Genomic DNA, 22,912 nt, shown 5'->3' with positions numbered 1-22,912 from the left:
GTTTAGCTTCCACACTAAATAACTCTAAATTGCTGCATTTTTCAGTTATTTTCTCTACTCTTAATGCTTTTTCCCCCATATATTGTGGGCTGATGCTGCATATGTAGCCTTATGCTACATAAAATCAAATAGGTGATGGGTCTTCAGGTATTTTTTTCTAAAATTGCAAGGGCTTAGTAACAACTATTTCTCTTGCAGTAAAGAAGCAAATTTTCTGTGTCTGCATTGGTTAAATTTGCCAGAAATCTGACTTCTAAAGAAGTGAGGGTATTGGTGTAGCAACTTTTAATGAAAATATTACTTTATTGAAATAATGAAAATAATTTATTAAAATATTGCCTATTTCTCACACAGATGTAAGTTTAATCTGTATAAATAAAATGAATGTCAATGACTTGTATATGCTATGGTGTTGACTTGGAAATTTGTTGGCTTGATTGAGGACTTCACCTTTCTTTTTAGTAAGGATTGTCAGTGAATACTTAATTCCAGAATGGACATTCCTAAATAGATGATCCTAGTTTTTTACAGCTGTGAGAAACTTAGGGACTGATTGGGCTAGGGAAAGAAAGTAAGGTTCAGGGAACTGAATTTTGTCTAGTATCATAGGACCCAGTTCAGTCAGCAGATTGTGATGTGAACATTCTGCTTTTCACTGCAGATCTTTGACTTTGTTACTCCTGTCGTCCTTCTGCTATTCTAAAACTCTTTGCACAGGTCAGTCTTTCTCTATGAAATAACTTTTCAGCATTTTCTCCTCTCTTGGCAGCTGGGCAGGTGGTGAATCAAATGAATAAGCGGCTGCAGACGGGTTTTACAGAGCCAGAGGTGCTGCAGATCTTCTGTGACACCTGTGAGGCTGTGGCCAGGCTGCATCAGTGTAAGACTCCAATTGTGCACCGGGACCTCAAGGTAAGATAGCTGAGCAGTCTTTCTGGAATTTTTGACCCCTCAAATGAGTGTGGGAACAACCACCTTTGGTGCAAATTTATGTAATTTCCTTTATTTTCTTTATTAAGTACATTTTTTTAAAGAGAAAGGAGTTTGTTTCTTTGTTATCGTTTTTATTTTCCATTGAACAAATGTGAGAACATTTATATGCCGTGTAAATCTAGCAGATTTATTTCTGAAAGTTGACATTTCTAAGAAATTTCAGATGAGAGTAAAAATCCTGAGGAAAATACTGTTTAATTTCACATAGGCCATGCTTTGAAAGCCTAATGCTATAATTCTATATAATCCTATATGACTATATAATTCTCTATATACATTTGTGCTATTTATAATTTTTAAAGATAATTTATGCAGATATTTACGGTTGGTGATTTTTTTACCCCTATGGTATGCAAAAACCTGAGGAGGGTGGTACAAATGATAAAAGAAGAAAATTAATTTGAAAGTTATGATTTAACTTGGGAACCAAAGGAATTATCCAGGAGAATTAAAACTGCAGTGTTTTTGTAGAGAAGAGAGAAACCTGTCATATAAATTAAATAGTACATATAAATATATTTCATATTTAGTGACACATCTTGGTTGGCCTTAAGTTTGAGTGAGTAAATAAATTTCTTTTAATGGTATTCAGAGTTTTGCTAAGAATTGTGGAAGAAGCCTATCATTATATACCCTGATGGATATTATTTACTACACATTTAAATTTGCCTGTGGTTAAGTGGATTTGAGCAATATTCTAGGTAGGAATTTTGCACTCAGACCTTTTAGAATTAGTTACAGGGCAAGAGAAAAGGAAACTTCTTCTGTGTCTTTGCAGACAAGCTATTTTTCAACATCAAGCAAGCTAATCATGATTTCAATGGGTTGTTAAGTGATTTTTGACCAACCTAATACTTTCCGATTATGCTGGAAACCTGGAGGATGTAGAAGTCTTAACTGATTCAACACAGAAAGGGTTTCAGGCAGTCCTCTTGAGTATATAGGCTATGAACAGCTACTCCAAAAATGCCTTGTCAGGAGCAATTTTTACCAGCTCCTCAGTTTACTGCTTAGGATGTTGAGAAATACTTCACATAACTGGGGTATATGATGGCTTTCATTTGAGACCTCTCCACCAAAGTCCTGTTATCTTTATGGGCTTAGTCCTTAGTAAAAGGAAACCTTTGAAGACTAGTGAAGCAGAGATGGCTAACAGTGGGGGGTCTTTACCTGCTGCTGCCCTTCCTTATTCCACAACACCTTTGTTGTCCCTGCCATCTGCTCTAGAAGTGTTGCCACTATGGTTTAAGTTTAAGTAAAACAGGAGAACAGACTCGTCATCAGAAGTAAGTAAAGAAGGACAGCACAGTAAATCTAATCTGGCTGACTTCTTCCACCTAGCCTCGTGGGGGAGAGCATTTTTAGATCCGGGCTATCCTGAACTATGATAGGATGACCACTAGAAGAAGTGCCTTTTAATCTTTATTTTGGCAAAGTCACTTGAGATTTCTCTTTAGCCATCCAGGTCGCTCTCAGCTCAAACCACCCTACATTCATCAGACATCTATGATCTCCCTGGTCCCCGCCCTCCAGAAACCGATGTCTTGACACGTGTGTGTGTGTGTGTGTGTGTGTGTGTATAAATGTATATAAAAAGTCAGAATGTAACATAAATTGAGAAGGAAGAGATCAATTTGAAAACACTTGTAATAATTCAGTTTTTTTTTCCTTAAGGTAGAAAATATTTTGTTGAATGATGGTGGAAACTATGTCCTTTGTGATTTTGGCAGTGCAACTAATAAATTCCTTAATCCTCAGAAAGATGGGGTAAATGTAGTGGAAGAAGAAATTAAAAAGTAAGTCTGGGGGGGTCTTCTACTTAATTTTATGGGAATATAAATACATTTTGATCTGTTTCTAATTCTTTAAATAAAACAAACCTGTTGGAATTAATTTTAGGAATTCTATTTAATGAATTAGGCTTCAGTAGGAAATATTTGATATCTTTGTTACTATTTTGAATGTAGCTTTTATTTAATATCTAATATTTATAAGCAAATTTGCTATGTATGATTCAAGAAGAATGACATCATTACAGATATTTTTAAGAAAACATAGAATGTAGTTAGTAACCTTTATTTTCATTGATGCTTATTGTGAGAACTTATACATGCAAATTATTCTTTGTCTTAATAATTTCAAACTATAAAGTCTCTTCCTTATGTTTTAATAGTAAGAAGGATATTTACTTGTTACATCACTTAAGATAGCACATAACAGACAGTTCTTAGGACTATTGGGTTTTTAAAATGGAATGCTACTACAGTTTTAGATATCTTTGGATTATGCAGGGCTTTGGTTAAAAATAAGAACCAACTTCTTAATCTTTTGTGTATCATGTATTAAACCTAATTAGAAAAATCTAGGCTCTATCACTAGCCATTTTCCCTACTTATAACATTTTCATTATCCATTGGTAGATGGAATTGTTTCATTATACCATACTACCTTCAACAAAATATACTTAAATATCACAGTATGAGTGGAGGTTTGTTATATCCCGAGTTATGTAATATATGCCCCAGCTCCCAAAACTCTGATATGCCAATTCTTATTTGGAGTATGTCATCCTAAAAAGGTGTTTAAGAGTTTTATTTAGTTGTGAGATATTAATAGTAAAACATAGACAAGACATATATTTACTTCATAATTACTTTTGATAACATGAGGAAAGTATACCTCTCATTAAAAGAATTTCCTTCACATAAAGAGATTTTATTTAAGTAGACTGGGTTTCAACCATTTTCCTTCCTTTCTGTTTGATTTCACATTTCCTTCTAAATAGCTTCAGCTGAATGTGGATTTCATCAGTGTAGATTTAGACCAGAGGATTACATGGTGAGAAAGAAGGTACAAGTGAGCTAGGTTATATATCTGTGTATATAAATATCTATGCATTCACATACAGACATATACATGTAGTATAAAGGAGAGCCCTTATTATATTTAAGGTACTTTATTTACAAGGTAATTCATTTCCTAGGTAAGATACTTCTCCAGTAAACATATAGAAAAGTAGTAACTAAAAAACAACATCAAATGTTAGGTTACATTTAAAGTTGAAAGTATCTAAGAATGTTTTCATAGAGAAATTATTATATAAATTTAAATAAGGAATTAAAGGGAACCAATCCCTTGCCATCATTTAAAGTTCTTCTGAATAAAGGAAATTTCGTTTCCTTCTTATTAGTGAGTTATATTTTCAGAATGAAAATTTTTTCAAATACCTTCTGTTGATTAATCCTTGGGAGACTGATTTTTAAAATCCTAATAAAGATAAGACTTTATTTAACATAGGTTTATTTGTAATATCTTATGGCATGTAGTTATTCAGTTTTATATTTGAGGGGAACCAATGTAGTATCTTTCTTTTGTTGACATCTCCATTCCAATTCACTTATTTACTGCCAGGTATACGACTCTGTCATACAGAGCTCCTGAAATGATCAACCTTTATGGAGGGAAGCCTATCACCACCAAGGCTGATATCTGGGTAAGGAAAAGGGAAGGGCACAATTTATTTCAGGCAAGTCAAGTAAGAAATGATGAGAGTCCAGCTCAGTATAAAGAAACAAAAGCACTAACTCCATAGTGAGTCGGAAAAAAGAAGGCACATGACTTCTATTCATGGAAATTAAGGGGATTAGGGAAACAGGGCCCTAATCTCAAACTTGAAATTAAGGACTTTTTGCCTGTAATGGTTTTCTTAAAACAGATAAGTTATTTCTGAATAAGTCAACCTTTGGACTTACTGATAAAATGTTTCCAATGCATTTTATTTTTTCTGGCCTGTCGGCATTTAGGCTGGTTCATGGTTCAGAAAAGGTGGTATGATTAATTAAAAATACAAGCTATTTTGGGGAGTACTTTTGAAGTCAGTTAATGGAAACCAACACAGTTAATGTTATCTATATTAACTCTCTATGTATGCAGATACTTTTAAAATGGAAAGATCAGCTTCTGTCCATTTGGTTTAGTTTTTAGAAATAGAATCGTAGAATGTTAGTTGCGAGGAATCTTTAAGGGCTTCTAGTTTGACAATTCAATATACAGGTGAGGACTATGGAGGGATTTGGTTTTCAGTAAGTTGCCATATTCCAAATGGCTAATATTTCGATCCCTTTCTAGTCCAGTGAGTTTGGTAGCTGATTTCAGTATTCTTCCTCTTTGAAAAGAGGTGTACACCCAGTTTACACTCGGGGTTAGTCATAGAATCAGTGGTCCGTAGAGCCTTATGTGCCTTCTTCCCTCTCTTCCCTTGTTTCATGTTAGAGTCTACATGTAAATAGTTCCTGCCCTTGAGGAATTTTAATTGGATAGGAGTTTTACATCTTTCGTATCCATTCTTCCTTTCATAACTTGCCAGAAAAGCCATACTTGGATATTTTGTTAGATCCATGATTTTATTGTTTTCTCTACCCTCTCCACCAATGCAGATGGTGAGTCCTCTAGGCCTTCTTACCTGGTGTGTTTTCATGTTGATCTTTCATAGAGTATTTTGGTCACAATAACTCTGTGACATAGGTAGTTTAAGTCAGCTATCAGACACTTGTCCTGCAACATTCCTGAGTGTGACCCACACCAGAGTAAAATGTAACTGACAGATATTTAACAAAATAAAAATACTTTTTAAAAGTAAGTCACCATGTGGCCGTAGGGCTGCCCGATGTATGTGTGAGTGGCTGCCATTGCTATTTGAGCTCGACGCCCCTTGTCTCAGCATTGTCTGTATTGTAAAGATGAGAAAACTGAGCTTAAGTGATTGGCCCAGCATCTCGCAGCTGCTGGCTGTCAGCCAGACCCATGCTCTTTCCACTGTGCCACAATTCTGAAAGCATTTTCCATCCCAGGTCAACTTGGGCACAAAAGAGAATCGCAGTGTAATATACCCAACAGAACCTGAAGCCGTGGAGCAGAAGAGACGACTGCTGACAGCATTTTGTGTGACTCGAGACAGGGTCCTTGATCTCTCTGCCCCTCGGCTTCTTAATGTAGAAATGAGTTTGATGACAGTAGATGGAGCATTGGGCCTGGAGTCAGGAAAATCTGAGTTCAGATATGGCCGTAGCGAGTCACCGGACCTTGATTTGTCTTAGTTTCCTCAGCCATAAAAGTAGGCAATGAACACCAAATGACTGCTATGTACCAGGCCTTGCCCTAAAGGAGCTCACAGTCTAGCGGAAGAGGCAACAAGCAAACCACTATGTACAGACAACTATGTACATGCGGGGTAAATAGGAAACAAGTCAGCTTGTTTGAGGTAAGGTGGGATTTTACCTGGGAATTGAGAGAAGCCAAGGCATGCATAATGCAGAGATGAGGAGGGAGAGCCTTCTAGGCATGAGGGACAGACGCACGAGACGATGCCGAGAGCAAGAGATGGAGGGTCTCGTTCAGGGAGCAGCCAGGACCAGTGTCACCGGGTGGAAGTGTGCACCTCAGGGAGGAAGGCGGACGAAGACTGGACATTTAGGAGAGGCTTAGGTTATGAAGGGTTTTCACAGGCCACGCTCTTCATTTTGTATTGGCTCCTGGAGGTGATGGGGAGCCACTGGAGCTGACTGAGTAGGGGGTGGCCTGGGTGCTTGAGGAAAATTGTGGTGGTGGCTGAATGGAGGATGGAGTGGAATAAATGGGGGTAATAATAATAGCATCTGCTTCCTAGGATTGTTGTGAAGATTAAGTGAAATAATATTTGTAAAGTGCTCTTCAAACCGTAAAATGTTATCTAAATGCTAATTGTTATTAGGCCAAATCTTCTAAAGTGTCCTTGAACTCCTAAAATTCTCTTACTATGACTGACTTCTATGCTACGTGAATATCATGCCAGTACTTAGTGGCACGGGAAATTGCAAGAGAGACCATAACTTTGATTTATTTTTAAACCAGAAATAGTATATTAGACCCATGATTCAACATGGTTATAGGATGCTGAAATCTTTTCAAGTTTAGAAAACTTTAGTACTCAGGTTATTGACTGTGTGAAATGAATCTTTTACTTAGCATTTTTAGCTTATACTTCATTTTAGATTTTGTTTTGATATTTTAAGGAAAGAGTAAGTAAAAAGTAAATTGCATTAAACTATTCTACATGGCTGGGTGGCTTTTTCTGGTTTTTGTTTTTTGTTGTTACTATATAAATAAAGTATTTATAAGACCAAGAAATAGAAAAGGGAAATGGAACTGAGAAATCTAGTTTAAATTATAAATTGCCCTATCTTTAGAGAATTGAAATTCAAAATTAACCATTCCAAGAATTATAAAAGTACTTTATTTACATTTTAAAAAGGGATTTGTACAACAACAGTAATAAAAATAGGTGACATTTATGTTGCATTTTAAATTTGGCAGAGTGCTTTAGGTAGGTTATGTTGCACCTCACAATAACTTTGTAAGATAAAGTTTATAGATGTTATTATTATTATTATTATTATTATTAATTACCATTTTTCATATGAGGAAACTAAGGCTTATTGTCATGTAACTGGTATGTGTCAGATGAAATTTGAACCCATGTCTACCTAACTCAGAATCTAACATTATTCACTGTTTGTAGTACCAAAAGACCAGTGTAGTTTAATACTAGACATCAACCAGAGTACAACTGTGAAATGACATAAAGCTAGCGTAATATAGTAGAAACCACATTAGACAATGATTCGGTGATTTGGGTAAGCCAGGTTCTCCTCTCAGCTGTGCTCCTTAATTCGCTGTATGGCCATGGGTGTGTCACCTAAGGGTGACTTCACCTCACCAGGAAAGTCAAGGAATTCCACTCAAGGCCTGGAAGTTCCTTCCAGCTCTAAGACCTGTTGTTTTGTTCAGGATAAACCCATGCGGTGGCAGACAGCTTAAGAAGTAGTGAAAAAGCCTTTAAGAGCACCACCCTTGGGACTGGCCTACATTAGCAGAAGAGATTGAAACTTTTTCCAGTGAATTCAGGACCATATAGAATGACCATGTCAGTAACAATAGATCAGTCAAAATCAGATTTTGTATTCGGGACAAGTGGTAGCAGCAGCATTCCATGATTCTGTAGTGATAATAGGTTTACAGTATTTGTTTTATTTTATTTTATATTTTTTTCAATGTAAATTTATACTGTAAACCTTGTGCTTCTTCTGTCATTGAGGTATAGAATAATATTCATTTTAAAAAATAAGAATGCAACACTGTTACTGCAAGTTGCCAGTTGTCTTTTAATGTGGAAAAAGGGGAAAAAATATATAGACAGACTTGCAAATCCACTCATCTTCCCCTTTTCTCTTCCCAGTGCTGCAAAGATTTTTCTGTGGTCCAGATAATGAAAGAAAACTTTCTTTGACATTTAAAAACCTGTAACTATGTCGAATTGAAGTATTTTTAGCAATTTTCTCCCCAATAGGCTCTCTCAGCACTGTAACTCATGTCTATAAATATTTGCTCTTAAAAATTTAACTACTTGGGGGCAGCTAGGTGGCGCAGTGGATAAAGCACTGGCCCTGGATTCAGGAGTACCTGAGTTCAAATCCGGCCTCAGACACTTGACACTTACTAGCTGTGTGACCCTGGGCAAGTCACTTAACTCCCATTGCCCTGCAAAAAACAAACAAACAAACAAACAAACAAAACAAAACAAAAAATTTAACTACTTAAGGGGAAAATAATGTAGATTATTAAAAATTAATTTGATGAAGCAAAACTGGCTGCTTGTCAATAATTTTAAAATTTAGACTGTATATAAACTTTTCTGCGACCTTGGCAGTCAGCGATTTTCTTAACACAGCTCATGTGCCATTAAGAAAAGTTTTGGGCATTATTCATAGCTTTACTTACACTGATCATTGCTCTTAGAGTGAAGCTTACGTTTAATTTGCTCATTGTTTTCCCCTAAAGATTTCTTTCTTGGAAGAAATGATGGTCTGAAGGTTCTTTGTAAAAGGACTTAAGGACTCACTTTCTTCTCTCTTAATCATATTATGTAATTTAACTTAGTATCAATAAAATATGTATTAAATATGAAATGATGAATTGTAATTTATAGAACTCTTCATTTTCTTATTAAATGTTTTATAATCAATAATACAAGAATCAAATGTTGCAAGCGAATGTTTATCTTGTTAGTGTGAATCTGTTTTTTGTACAGAAATAGCCAAGGGATGGTGATTTTTCCTCACCATGTCCATTAAAAGTATGAAGTGCACCTGTCTAATCATTGGTTGCATTTAATAGTTTAGCTTTGGGAAAAGTTGGAAAGTAAACCTGACTTGCTGTTTATAAAATAAAGTTAGGACAGTATTTTGGCATAGTTAAGTATGGTTGTGTACCATGTAATTGGAGAATGTTCTTTAATTTGGTTTGGAGTATAAAGTGTATCTTAAGATCTTTGGCCTTTTAATTGTTCCCATTTCTTAAAATGTGTTAAAATTGGGTAATTTTTTTGATGCCTTAATCTATTCTTTTTTTTTTAAGTGTAAGCAAATACTTTATTTAAATCAGTTGTCAAATCATGGTTTACCAAATGTATAGGGACATAATGAAACATTGTTAAGACAAGTGGGCATATGTATATGGAAAAGACATAATCTCTTATCTGTCAAAAACCACTTTCTAAAGAACTTGCCTCATTTCATGCTGTGTGTATATGGATAAGGTCCAGGATATAAGAACAATAGAATCCCCAAACTTCAAGCAGTACATTTTTTTCTCAGTAACATCAAAAAGCATTATTTTTAGCTTAGTACTTAAGCACACTCATGTCTAAACATCCATTCTGAAATAATCAGAGAAGGCCTAAAAATGTGTAGAATTTCGCATTGTTGAGGTATCTGCCAACTTTCATAGGAGCTTAGCGCAAAATCCATCAATAAGCTAACTTTCTTTGTTTCCACAATTTTCTCCCCACAAATTTTCCCTCTGTGCTGAGTGAAAAGCCCCGTTTTCAGAGTAATGATACAAATGGGAATGTAAACCTGAATGGATGTCTAAATAGGAGTTATACCTTTGTATTAGAAAGTGGCAAACAAAGCCCCACTTATCAGTTCCTTGTGGCTCAAAACTCCACATTGCTTTGCCACAGTCATGTGCGCTCGCCACTTCATATAATGTGTGATGGACACATGGGTCCACCCCTCATGGAATAAACCCTAACCAATAAGGGAAGGAAATGCTCATCATGTCTTTCCAGTGTCTTAGCATCGCATAAAGGTGACTCTGAGTTCTTATAGGCGGCTACTTCATTGAAGCATAAGCAGTAACAGGTTCCACCTGATCGGAAAAATTTCAGAAGGAGCAGATGATGACATCTGTTTCCTGACCAAGAATTACTGTTTTAATAGCTAGTTTCTTGTGGCCACAGCAACTCTTGGAGTAACCTTCAGAGGGCAGAAGTGTGGATGATCTTTGTCAGTGGAAGGGGAAGGACCACTTTAGTAGTGAATTCAGATTCATTCTTGAAATAGCAGTCATTTAATGTTGTATTGATGTTTACCAGACAACAGCTGTTAGGTGCTCCAATGCATGTTCTGTTGGAAAACTTACTCTAGCAAGTTATTACTCTGTAAATTAAAGATCCTCCTAGAATGGACCTGTCATCTCGCACACATAAGTGCTTTTCCCCCAATATGGATCCCAGATCACGTGGCCTGGCACTGGTCTTCCATAGCCACAACCCTGTGGGCTCCTCTTAATGCTGGGCCCAGACTGCACCCCCTCTGAAGGGTAGTGCCTGTTGACCATGTTGATTGTCCACATATACTCATGTCTTCCCCCCCCCCCCTTGGTGGGTGTGTGTGTGTGTGTGTGTGTGTGTGTGTGTGTGTGTGTGTGTGTGTGTGTGTGTGTGTGTGTGTGGCTATCCATCCATCTGTGTACCGTACAGGCAATTTGCATTCTTCCACTACTTGTTTTTTTCTTTGTGGATCGTTAGGCTTATTTCTGATTGACTACAGAAATAAATTTTCTACGTGACCCAAGAGGAAGCATCACAGTGACGATTTCTCACCATATTCTTTGTGTAAGGTTCTTTAATAATACATAGCTTCCTTTATTACCAGCACTTGGAGCCCCAGGATCTGCTGGCAGTTTTTATATCTAAAAATGTAGAGAAGGGTTTTTTTAATTAGAATTACAAAAGTCAAACTAGAACAATTTATATAGGTCAAGTATGTGCATTTAGATGTGAAGTAGCTGGCCAGATACTTTATGTATTAAGGATTATAAGTAACGAGTTTGTGAAAAGAATGATTTATCCATTATATAAAAATCAGGAATTTTTTCTTTCTTCAGTGAGTACCCAGTGCTTTAGGTCAGTAAGTGACTCTGGTTTTAAGTAATATTCTCATAGTGGGTGAAAGCAGCACCTGCAATGGAGATGAACACAAGTAAATTTGAGAGGTCGATGGTTGGCTCTCTGACGAGTGCTGCTGATTTATTTTATTCTTTGTCCTATGATGAAGCTTATGTCTGTTCTCTTTGTTTCCAGGCATTGGGATGCTTCCTCTACAAGCTTTGCTTCTTCACTGTTCCCTTTGGTGAGAGTCAGGTCGCTATTTGTGATGGCAGTTTTACCATCCCAGACAATTCTCGATATTCTCATCACATACACTGCTTAATAAGTAAGTATCTGGATGTAGTATGAAAATGGAAACTTTCAGAAAAGCTATGTAAAGAAACTTACCTCTAAAATACTGGGCGAATCTTCCTACCAAGAGATAATGAATCTTATTTATATCTTTTGTTCCAAATTTGTTTTTGCAGTTCTCATATATTATAATTTTGCATCACTGTAGGCAAGAAAATGTTATCTAGGTACATTTCTATAGGATTGTTGGAGGGAGGAAAACACCCTATTTGCTGATTGCTTGAAATGGTTCATTCGTCTTGCTGTAGAGAAATATTTTTAGGAGAGCAAATTTTCTGTGATAAAAGGAATAGAAATTTCAAGCAAATATTTTTGGTCTAAAATACTCAGCTAGTGTGTACCTGATACTTATCAATTACTTTTTGAGATTTTACTTAGTCTTTGATTGGAATTTATTTTCTCATTTATTTTACATTACGTTACGTACCTTATGTTATGTCATGTGGTGTGTTATTTATTGTGGGGCAATGAGGGTTAAGTGACTCACCCAGGGTCACACAGCTATAAATATCAAGTATCTGAAGCGGATTTGAGCTCAGGTCCTACTGAATCCAGGGCCAATGCTTTATCCACTGCACCACCAGCTGCCCTTCTCATTTATTTAAAAAATTATTTAGAGAGACCTAAGAAGAAGACATTTCATTTTCTATTAAAGTTCCCACTAGAAGAAAGTTTTAGTTGTTTTCTTTCCACAGTCTTCTAGTTGTTCTTAACATGACACTCTGCCCATAAAGACAAAAATGTAATTCCAACTTTTGAAATGGATACTTTAAAAAATATTAACTTGTTTAATTTTGTCTCAGTATGATGAGAAATGTTTGTATTAGGCTTGTGAATGTTTAATTGAAAGGCACGGTGAAAAGAGTGCTAAAGAGTAAGGACACTTAGTAGCTTTGGAGCTTAGACAAATCAATCACTCAAGTTTTAGTTATTTCCTCACTAAAATGAATTTATTAATACTTGTGCTACATACTTCCTAGGATTGTTGTGAGGAAAACATTTTGAAAAACCGTAACACACTAAATCAATCTTAATTCTTGTCATTCACTTATTATTGACTTTTCTAGTAGTATTAAATGGTCTTGAAGTGTCAGTATAGCTCTCTAATAGATGAAGAATATTTTTGAAGGTTATATGGAGTTTTAGAAGTTAATACAAATATGTCCCTCATGAATCTTGTGGCTTATATTTGTATTGACACACATATATTGGGGGTAGGGGGGAGGGACCATATTGTCAGTAACAGAAAGATAACCCTTGGAAGAATCCACTTCATCTATTTTTATGTATCTTTAAAAAAATGGGAAGCAGAGAGCTCCTTGTTTGTACCTCAGCAGATCAAGACCTTGTGATTTCAGTGGTGTGAGAACTCAAACTCTGTAACTTATAGTCTTAGAAATCAGTTAGCTGAGGCCCAGAAAGATGACTCAGTTAAGCAGAATCAGAGCCCAGGTTGGATCCAGGGTTTCCTGAGTCCAAGGCCATGGTTTTGTTATGCTGTCCTCTCATCTCCCACTTCCCCTTCCCTGCCCTCAAAAACCCCAAACAACAAACTATGTGTTTCTTTACTTACTGTATGTGTTGAATATAAGCTCCTTGGGGGCAGGGACTGTTGAGAGATGAGATTGGAGATTGTATTGAGTCTAAGCCCCTTTTTGGTGCTGTGTGATATCTATGTGGGGTTATGGTGGGGGTGGGATGGGGATGAGTTGATGGCTAAACCATAATCTAGTCTAGTTGTGAGAGCTACTCATTCTTCAGCAGTGGGTACTCAGGCTGACTGTACTGTACTGTTAAAATCAGGGGCGCATGGACAAGCTACCCTGGACAAGTCTTTTTTACAGGATATTTCTCCGATATATCACTTGGTGACAGTGTGGATGGTTAAATAAAAATACTTAGCTCAATGCTGAGGCTTTATTTTGCTTCATGTAGCTCTTTTTAAAATATGATAACTAAGGTGAACAGAGAAATGTTTCTTTGTTTTTCTCTATTTACATTGAGTAAAAGGTTATCTAACTGGTAGGTTAGAAGATACCATAAAGTATAGCTGGATTTTAGGAGAGCACTTGACAGTGGCCTGTGTGATATCCTTAAGAATATGAGAGATGTGGGTTAGATGTTAGGTGAATAAAGAATGATGATCAGTGGATCGATCCATAATGGCCTGGAGAGGGCTCTATCTTTTACCCAATTTTTTTATTGATAACTTCTATAAAGTCATAGAGGAAATGCTAATCCAGTTCATAGATGAACTGAATCTGGGAGGGATAATTGTTATACTGGCTGACAGAATCAAATTCATAAAATATTTGGACCATGGTCCTAATATAATCAGGGGACATGCAGTAGGGATTGATGTGAAAAAACCCTCATTTGGATTCAGAAAACCAAGTGTGTGTAAAAGGGGAAGAAAGACATGGCTAGGCAACAGTGAATGAGAAAAATACCCAAGATTTAGTGATCTGAAAGGTCCCTATGAATCAGTAGGGGTGTCATAGCTGTCAGAAAAACTTATTGCATCTTAGGCTGCATTAATAACAACAAAGTCTCCAGAACAGAGAAGGCTTGTATTCCCACTGTCCTTTGCTCTGGTCAGATGATATATAAAGCACATAAAAACTCTGTTCAAATTTTGGAAAAGCATTTTAGGAAGGACATTGACATGCTGGAGTGCATCTGGAAGAGGGTGACTAGGATAGTGAGGGAAATTGAAACCTTTATTGTACTGTACAAAGATCAGCGAAAAGGAAGATTATATGAATAGAGGAGTAGATGAACTGTGCTAGCTAGCTAGCCTTAAGGACCCTCCTGCTTTATATCAGGAAGGCGGTCACGTACAGGGAAGTTTAGAGTTTTTGTACTTAGATGCAACACTATTATTAGGTGTCTGCTTTGTGCCAAGATATGGCTTCTGGGCATAGAAAAACAACAAAATTAGATGTTTCTTTAATGAAATATTTAGAGAGATAATTTGAAATATGTTATTTTGAGGGAAAAGACTCCAAAGTATGTTGGGGTAGGGGGAAGATACGGGGGAAAATTGAACCCAGAGGGTTAGGCAGATATATTGGGTAGAAACCCTCTTCCTACCAGAGCCGGTCCAAAAGCGAAATAGGCTCAGGAGGGAGGTAGTTCTCTTACCTGAGTCAGAGCCCCTGCGAACATTTTCCTGACAAGACTTGGGGTGCTACTTGTTTTCTGTCAACAATTTCTGATCATTGGAACTGCATCTGTAGTCCTTTATGTCTTTGCATTTGTTATCTTCCCTTTTTTATTCCTGATGTTTACATTGTTTACCCTGGGCTTATATTAGCTTTCCCAGCCAGTGGAAATATTCCTCCATGTCTATCTCATGGGTTTGGGGATCTTAGGGCTGTTTTTCTTAGTGATCAGTCCGCGGAGCTTCTTTCTTTCGATGTTTTCCTTTTCCATCTTGGATTCGACCCTATTCTTTCTTCTTCAGGAGTTATAGAAGAATCTGGGTAACTGACTAGATCTGTAAAACTTCATGAATAATTGATTGCTCCGTTGACTCATTCTCTGATTGGGAATGTAAGAGAGTTAAACACCTGCTTTCAGGAGTAAATGAATTGTTTAAAATACAATGAGTGATGTTCATGTTATATAATTAAAGCTGTATTTCTAACTTCTAAAAAATTATTAGAGGTTAACATTGGAGTTGTATTTTCACTTCATATATTTAAACTAATTACGTTTATATTAGTAGAAAAGGAAAGAGGTTTTATTTTTTTTCCTGTGAAAAATTACTGAAAAGTCATTGATTTCTTCTGTTTCTAGCATAACTCATTCTTTGATTGACTTTTACAGGGTATATGCTTGAACCAGATCAAGACCATAGGCCTGATATTTTCCAAGTGTCCTATTTTGCTTTCAAATTTGCCAAAAAGGATTGTCCCGTTTCTAACATCAATGTAAGTAGTTTTTTAAAAAAATATTTTTGTTTTTTAATTAATTAATTTTTTTTGGTGGGGCAGTGAGGGTTAAGTGACTTGCCCAAGGTCACATAGCTAGTAAGTGTCAAGTGTCTGAGGCTGGATTTGAACTCAGGTCATCCTGAATCCAGGGCCAGTGCTTTATCCACTGTGCCACCTAGCTGCCCCTGTAAGTAGTTTTTAAAAGTTTAAATCTTATCCTATATAGTAACTTTTTTTTTCCCCATTAGAGTACTTACTTGCAGAATGATGTGAAAATTTGACTGTTGTTACTCCAGTTGGTCAAACAAGCAAAACTGCTTAAGTATTTGCTACATGCCAAACACTGTGTTAAATGCTGGGAATACAAAGAAAAAGCACAAACAGTCCTTGCCTTCAAGAAACTCAGTCCGAAGGGGAGATAACATGCAAATAACTGCATAGACACATAATTTAAACAGAGTAGATGAAAAGGTGATCTGAGGAGAAAGCACTGGCAGCCAGGAAGCCCGAGGAAGCCCAAAACGTGCTAGGCTCTAAGGGCCTGCAAATTGGTGGAGGAGGAGAAGGAGGAGGAGGAGGAGGAGGAGGAGGGCTGGATTTGAGAAGTAGCAAGCAGGGCCAGTGGAGATGAGTTGAAAAGTGCATTGAGGGGAGTGAGTGTCAGTAGATTTTCCAATCTTTCCAGGTTGTGAATCATTATACATATGAGACCAGACTTCCTCTTTGGTCCTTGTGCTACTGGGGGCCATTGCAATTGGTTGAGTAGCGAGACATGTATCATGGACATAGCTCTTTGTTTTTGACAGGGCAGTGAGGGTTAAGTGACATGCCCAGGGTCACCCAGTTAGTAAATGTCAAATGTCTGAGGGGGGATTTGAACTCAGGTCCTCCTGAATCCTGAGCTGGTGCTTTTTCCACTGTGCCACCCAGCTGCCCCTTGGACATAGTTCTTTGAAGAATTGTACCTTGTGCCTCAGATGGATGATTGCCCTTTTAGTCTTCTGGAAGAGAGCTTTGAGAGAATTCTGTCCAGTCATCTCATTTTACATATGAAGAAATGGAGAATCCTAGAGCCTGACTTGCACAGGATCATGCATATTATAAGTTCTGGAGTCAGGATTTGAATCCACATCCTTAGACTCTAGAATCTTTACTCTTTCTCTGCCTAATGTTTATACTTCTGAACGAATGTTAAGAGTTTGTGCTCTTAGCCTCTGGATCTTACATAGATAGCATTTTTAGAAGCTTTTTAGAGAGGAGTTTTATTCTTGCTGTTTCCTGTATTGGCTTTAACTCTGCTCATCATCATCTTCCTTGTAGTAGAATTGGGTATCAGGCAAGTACATTTTGAATTCTGTATACAAACAATCATAAATTGGTAAAAAGAAAACACACTGCGTTGTAAGGTGTTTTGGAATACCCTGCATGTTTTCTCATTAATGCTCTTTTGTTGTACTTCATGTGTGCTGGTGTTTTTGATAGTCTTTATGTGTATGACTCTTTTCTTACCCGGTAGATATATACTAATGTCTCTTAGGATTGTATTGTTTGAAAAAAGTCTTTTTACTTCCAAGGGCACACAACGCCTTTATTGAAAATGAGCCGCCCTGCCCTGATCTGGCACGACTTATTTCCTCAGGTTACACTGTTAGACTGAAATGCTAGGATCCTAGTCATAACTGGAAGGCGACTTGGAGGTGCTCTACTTCTACTCCAGACTGTTATCTTATAGAAAAGGAGTCGGAAGCCAAGAGAAATTGGAACTGTTCTCAGTGAGTTTCAACCTGGGTTAGGTACTGGTGCAGTACATGGAGTACTGGGCCTCAAGTCAAGAACCCTTTCATTCTAATCTGACTCCGGGAGTTTCCCAGCTGGGTGACCAGGCATGCCACCTTCCTTCTCTTTGCCTCATTTTCCTCAACTGTAAAATGGGAATAATAATCATGCCCACCTCCCTGGATTGTCAGGAAGCTCAAATGCAGTCTTTTTGGAATGCTGAGCACAGTGGACAAAGCATAGGCCCTGGATTCAGGAGGACCTGAGTTCAAGTCCGGCCTCAGACACTTGATACTAGCTGTGTGACCCTGGGCAAGTCACTTAACCCCCATTGCCCCAGAAAAAAAAAAAAGCATGCTGAGCACAGTGCCTGGAGTCTAGCAGGTGCCATGGAAATGAGTATTTCCCTCCTAGTGCAAAGTTATTACTGTTTCTGAGATAGTCAAGTAGTCATGGAAGGTTCTATCTCCTCCATGTCTCACTCTTGTTTATCGGTATTCCTGCTTTCCTCGTTAGCTGTCAGGCTAGCTTTTGGTCATGTGGGACCATGGATTTTAGCCCTTTTGTAGAAATAGCATCGAATGCTTGGTTGTCTTTTTTTTTTTCCTCCTAATTCCACAAGTAGGAAAATAAAATGATTCTTCTGTGATATAGAATTAAGGTCACCAAATTGGGGAATACCTTTGCCTAGCTGTTTATTATCTCTGTGTTGAGGTGGAAATAATGTTGACCTCTACCTACTTTTGGAGAGTGCTCTTCTTCTTGAAGCTCTTTGTATATACTGGGGGGCACTATAGGCTTGGCCGGACTTAGATGTTTAAGTAATGTGCAGATATCCAAAGTTAAATGATGGTGGTATTATATATAGACTTTAAAAAAATAAAATATTCTTATATGATTTAAAAATATGTAAACTTTATGTGATTAAAATGAAGATGAAAATAAAATGCTTCTTTTCTTTCCTTCAAGAATTCTTCTCTTCCTTCATCTCTTCCTGAACCTTTGACTGCTAGTGAGGCAGCTGCTAGGAAAAACCAAATAAAAGCCAGGTAAGCAACGCTAATGATTTAATATTTATCCTAATGACTCCAATACTCTTTTGTCCAGGTGTTATTTCTCTTAAAATATTTTGTTCTTTAGAGATGGGGTAGTAATTTTAGTCAGCAAGCACAAAATAAACTTTTTTATATTGAATTCAGTGTTTGACATCAATCCCTTTTGAAATGATCAATCCCTGAAATAAAGAAGTCCTTGTTTGTTATTAGTAGTTGTACAATGAGCCCTTTAAAAGGTCTCCTGATACTTTAATCACATGGGAGAGCCAGCTTGGAACTCAAATTCTTTCTTCGTCAATTTTTTTTAAAGTACATAACTAGTAAACAAATTTTCAGGAGTTTTTTTTTTTTTTTTCTTTAGGGGAAGGATGTATTTATGAGATTTTTAAAGGACAGCAGTCTTGTATATAAGTACCAAAACTGTACTGAACCATTAAACTTGTCATCCTTAAATAAAACAGAACAAAGATATAAAGCAATATCGTGACCTTATTTTTTCATAATTATTTTCACCTCGAAGATATTGTACAGCTAAGGACATGTATCTGCTAATAATAATCTTTCCTTTGCCTCTTTTTGGCCTTAGGAGGTCAATAATATTCATCTTTTAGATAGCCTGGACAAGTATAATACATTCTTGTGAATTTGGGGGAGTGTTATCTTTGTAGAACATTAAAAGTCATAGTACGTTAAAATATAATTTAATGACACTGTTTGGCACAGGATTGCATTGATGTGGTTTTATCCCCCTTCTCTTTTTAGTTTATTTTAATAGACATTTGTGAGATGTGTTAGGTGCTATGAAAGATGTAAAATATTATAAGCTCCTGGAGGACAAGGACTGTCTAGTGAGGGATTAAGATGTATTCACACAATCTAATAGGAGTTAAAATGTGGTAAGTGAATAGATAAAGTTCAACACAGAGCATTGTTGGATCAGGGAAGAAAGATCACTTGTAGAGAGAGGAAGCAGGGAAAATTTCTGGGAGGAGATGGGTTGAGGTTGTTGTTAAACCAGTCAGAGAGATGGATGGAGTCCTCTTCCTGATGACAATGAGAGCCTCTGGGGATGCTGGGATGCTGCAGAACAAGATGGTTGGAATGCAGAAGGAAGAATGTGAAGGAAGCCTTTACAGGGAGAGGATCCAATTGCCAGGATAGGGAGCTTCTGTGTGACCCAGTGGGCGGGGAGGAGCCCCTGAACGTATTTGCTTGTGATGATGAATAATCAGCATTATAACAGGTCACATTTGTGTTCTTTGAGGTTCCAAAAGCACTTCCCTCAAAGCAGCTCTAAGGTTTTAGGGAGGATTCTTGTTTTTATAGATGGGAGAACTGAAGTGTAAGCCAGAGTGACTGCAGGAGGGTAGTGCCCCTAACAGGTAACTAAGATTAGGGGTTTGGGGTACAAGATGAATTCCCTTGAAATTTTGGAGAAGACAAGAGAGCAAATGCTTAATAGGCATTTAGAAATTGGGGCTTGTAATTATTCATGGGAGAGGCTATAGTGGAATGGGAATAAAGGGCAATTAGGGAATTATCTACATAATTTAGTAAAGCATTGAGATAATTTAAAGCATTGACTTGGATGACAGTAAGGAAGAGAATGCAAAGAAAGAATACATTTGGAAAAATTCACTCTTGGGAGATAGGATTTGTGTGTGTCGTGCACAGTGCTCAGTATGGCTCTGAAAAAGGCATTTTCTTTTTTTTTATTAAAATGTGAATTAATATACAAAAGTATATCCGTATGTGAACTAGAGCCAAAAAAGAAAGTAGCTATGTGGTGTAGAGGTAGAGTTCTGGGCCTGGAGTCAGGAAGACTCCTCTTCCTAGCTGGGTTGCCCTGAGCAAGTCACTTAACTGAGCTTGTCTCAGACTCCTCATTTGTCAGATGAGTTGGAGAAGGAAATGACAAAGCGCCAGCATCTCTGCCATGAAAACCCCAGACGGGGTCATGGAGAGCTGGGCACGGCTGAAACGACTGAACAGCAACAGAGCATTGTATGGGAATCCTGAGTCTCCTTGGCTTGTAAAGCCTTTCACAGTCTGACTCCTTTCTTGTCTTTCTTCCTATATCTTACTCCCCTTCGTGTGCTCTGCAGTCCAGTTACACCAACCTCTGGTTGTTCCTAGCACAGGACGTCCGTCCCCGACTCCCTGAATTGTCACTGGCTGACCCCCATGCCTGGAGTGCCTTTCCTCTTAGCTTCCCTGGCTTCCTTCAAAGCCTAGTTCCAATCTCACTCAGTGCCAGTACTTTGCTGCTGTGTGCCCTGTATATATCATGTATGTAGATGGCTGATTGCATATTGTCTGCCTCATTAGCGTGTGAGGTCCTTGAACCAGGGATTGGTTTTGCTTTTCTTTTGTATCCCCAGTGCTTAGCATATTTTAAGCACTTAACAAAAGTTTATTGACCGGTTGACTTAAAACATTGCATTTACATACTATAATTTTTCAAGCATTCTACAGTTGAGGGACAACCCCTTTATTTTTAGTTCTTTGCTATAAAAAAGAAGTGATATAAATAATTGGACACTTGTGTTTTTCTTCCAAAAATTTTTTTCGATTCATAATTGAGAATTTTAAATTATCTCCGAAGAAGCTGAGACCCATAATATGAAAGTCCATTGCCCAAGGTCTATTGAGTTCTTCCTCTGCGTAGGCTGAGTGCCCTATTTCAGTGATTTGGTCATCGTACAGAGATGATAATGAGTTCCAAAAGGTTCCCCTATGTAAACAGGAGCAAGTTCTACCATGCTGGGAAGGCTTTGAGAAGAGTCCTGGTAGCTGTTGATATCTTTGAATAAAGAAGAATGTAAAATGTTTTTCAGGCCTGTGTCCCCCATTTTGGTTCTGAAGCAGTGGTAGAAAAGGGATATGAAGCTGCTCCTCTAGGAGTCCAGGAGAGGTGATGAACCTTTTTTGTGTCATAGATGAAGCTTATGAACCCCCTTCTCCAAATAATGTTTCTCATGCACAAAAGAAACTGTGCAGGATTACAAAGGAAATAGTTATAAAATATTTATTAAAAAAACAAAAAACGGGGCAGCTAGGTGGCACAGTGGATAGAGCACCAGCCCTGGAGTCAGGAGTACCTGAGTTCAAATCTGACCTCAGACACTTAACACTTACTAGCTGTGTGACCCTGGGCAAGTCACTTAACCCCAACTGCCTCACTAAAAAAACCAAAAAACCAAAAAACCAAGTTCATGGATCCAAGTTAAGAAACCCTGCTCAAAATCAATGAGTAAATACTGTAGCTTGATATGCTTGAATTTGGAAATACCCGAGTTTGAATATGACACTGGCAGTTTGACCCAAACTGTTTGCGTCACAGCTTCTTTCTCTGATGAATGCAGAGATATTGGGGAAAATGGGAAAATGAATAAAGGGACAAACATTGCCACAGACTTTACTATTTCTTAAGGATGTTTATAACCAGTTTCCAGGAGTAGATTGGCATGGGATCACCCAACAAACCCTTGATTTCCTTATCACTCAGAGATATATGACAACCAAGGGCAACACTGGTTTTAAATATAAACTAATTTGGAAAATCTTGTCCAAAAAGATAATAATAACTCACATTTATGTAGAATTTTGATTCCCTTAACAGCCCTCTGAGGTAAGTCATTTCCCCCATAAAATAGATGAGGATGCGAGGGGTGAAGTGACTTGCCTATGGCCAGTCAAGGTCTGGCCATACAAAGAAAAGGCCCACAGAGGAAGTACATGCCAGAGATTGTCGAGATTCCCTTTTCTGGGTGTCTTCCTTTTCCTAGTGTTTCTTTGATAATTCTAGGGTCTGTCCATTAATGCTTCCAGATGTCCCTTGTGTTAGGTCCTTTCTTTGCATTGCTCCTCTCATTTAGTTAGACGAATGGGAACTATTTTGTTTCCTTCATTTTGGTTTCTCCCTCATCCATTCAGATGAATCTTGCTAAAATTCTGCTTTCATCATGTTACATACATGACTGTTCAAAAAACCCCTAGTGGCCAACAAGCTATATTTCAGACTCCACAAGCTCTCTCTCTAGGCCCTGGCACAGCCTGGCATTCGAGGTTTTCAGGGAGACTTGTATTCAAATTCAGCTCTTTCTGGTAGCAGTGGCATAATCCACTTAACTTCTCTGGACCTTCTCTACCTTACCTGTAATTTTAGGATGATAATGCCTGCCCTACCTACCTCAGGGGTATTCTGGGAATGGAAAGAACAAGTTTTAAAAGCTCTCAAGAATTTAAAATAATTTAAATTTCTTAATTTAATAATTTAAGTCTTTACATTCCAACTATTACGATCACATTTGTGGTATAACCCCCCTACTCTTCCTCTACATAAAACCTCTACCCTAGCCCAACTGGTCTACTTACTATCCCTGTTTGATGTTCTGCCTCTTCTTCTTTATTCCTTCACCTGTTACGTTCTTTTCTATCAAAATTACACCCGTCCTTTAAGGCCTTCCATGAAGATTTTCCTAACTAAGCCAGATGAAGAACCATTTTCATCCTCTTAACTTGGCCAG

General features: G+C 37.6%; 1 protein-coding gene across 1 annotated transcript in view; it reads left to right on the top strand.

Moving 5' to 3' along the window:
- BMP2K (BMP2 inducible kinase) overlaps positions 1-22,912 on the top strand; it is a 103,238-nt gene that overhangs the window by 43,391 nt on the left and 36,935 nt on the right. Inside the window, exons 4-9 of the mRNA XM_043970356.1 lie at positions 770-912; positions 2,668-2,789; positions 4,405-4,486; positions 11,456-11,588; positions 15,446-15,549; positions 18,298-18,377. Coding sequence (XP_043826291.1) covers positions 770-912; positions 2,668-2,789; positions 4,405-4,486; positions 11,456-11,588; positions 15,446-15,549; positions 18,298-18,377 — 664 coding nt within the window. The remainder of the gene's footprint in view (positions 1-769; positions 913-2,667; positions 2,790-4,404; positions 4,487-11,455; positions 11,589-15,445; positions 15,550-18,297; positions 18,378-22,912) is intronic.

This window comes from Dromiciops gliroides, chromosome 6 (genome assembly GCF_019393635.1).
Source record: "Dromiciops gliroides isolate mDroGli1 chromosome 6, mDroGli1.pri, whole genome shotgun sequence".
NCBI classification, from domain to species: Eukaryota; Metazoa; Chordata; class Mammalia; order Microbiotheria; family Microbiotheriidae; genus Dromiciops; species Dromiciops gliroides.
Note: the sequence above shows the minus strand (reverse complement) of the source record. Positions and strands in the feature narration are given on the sequence as shown.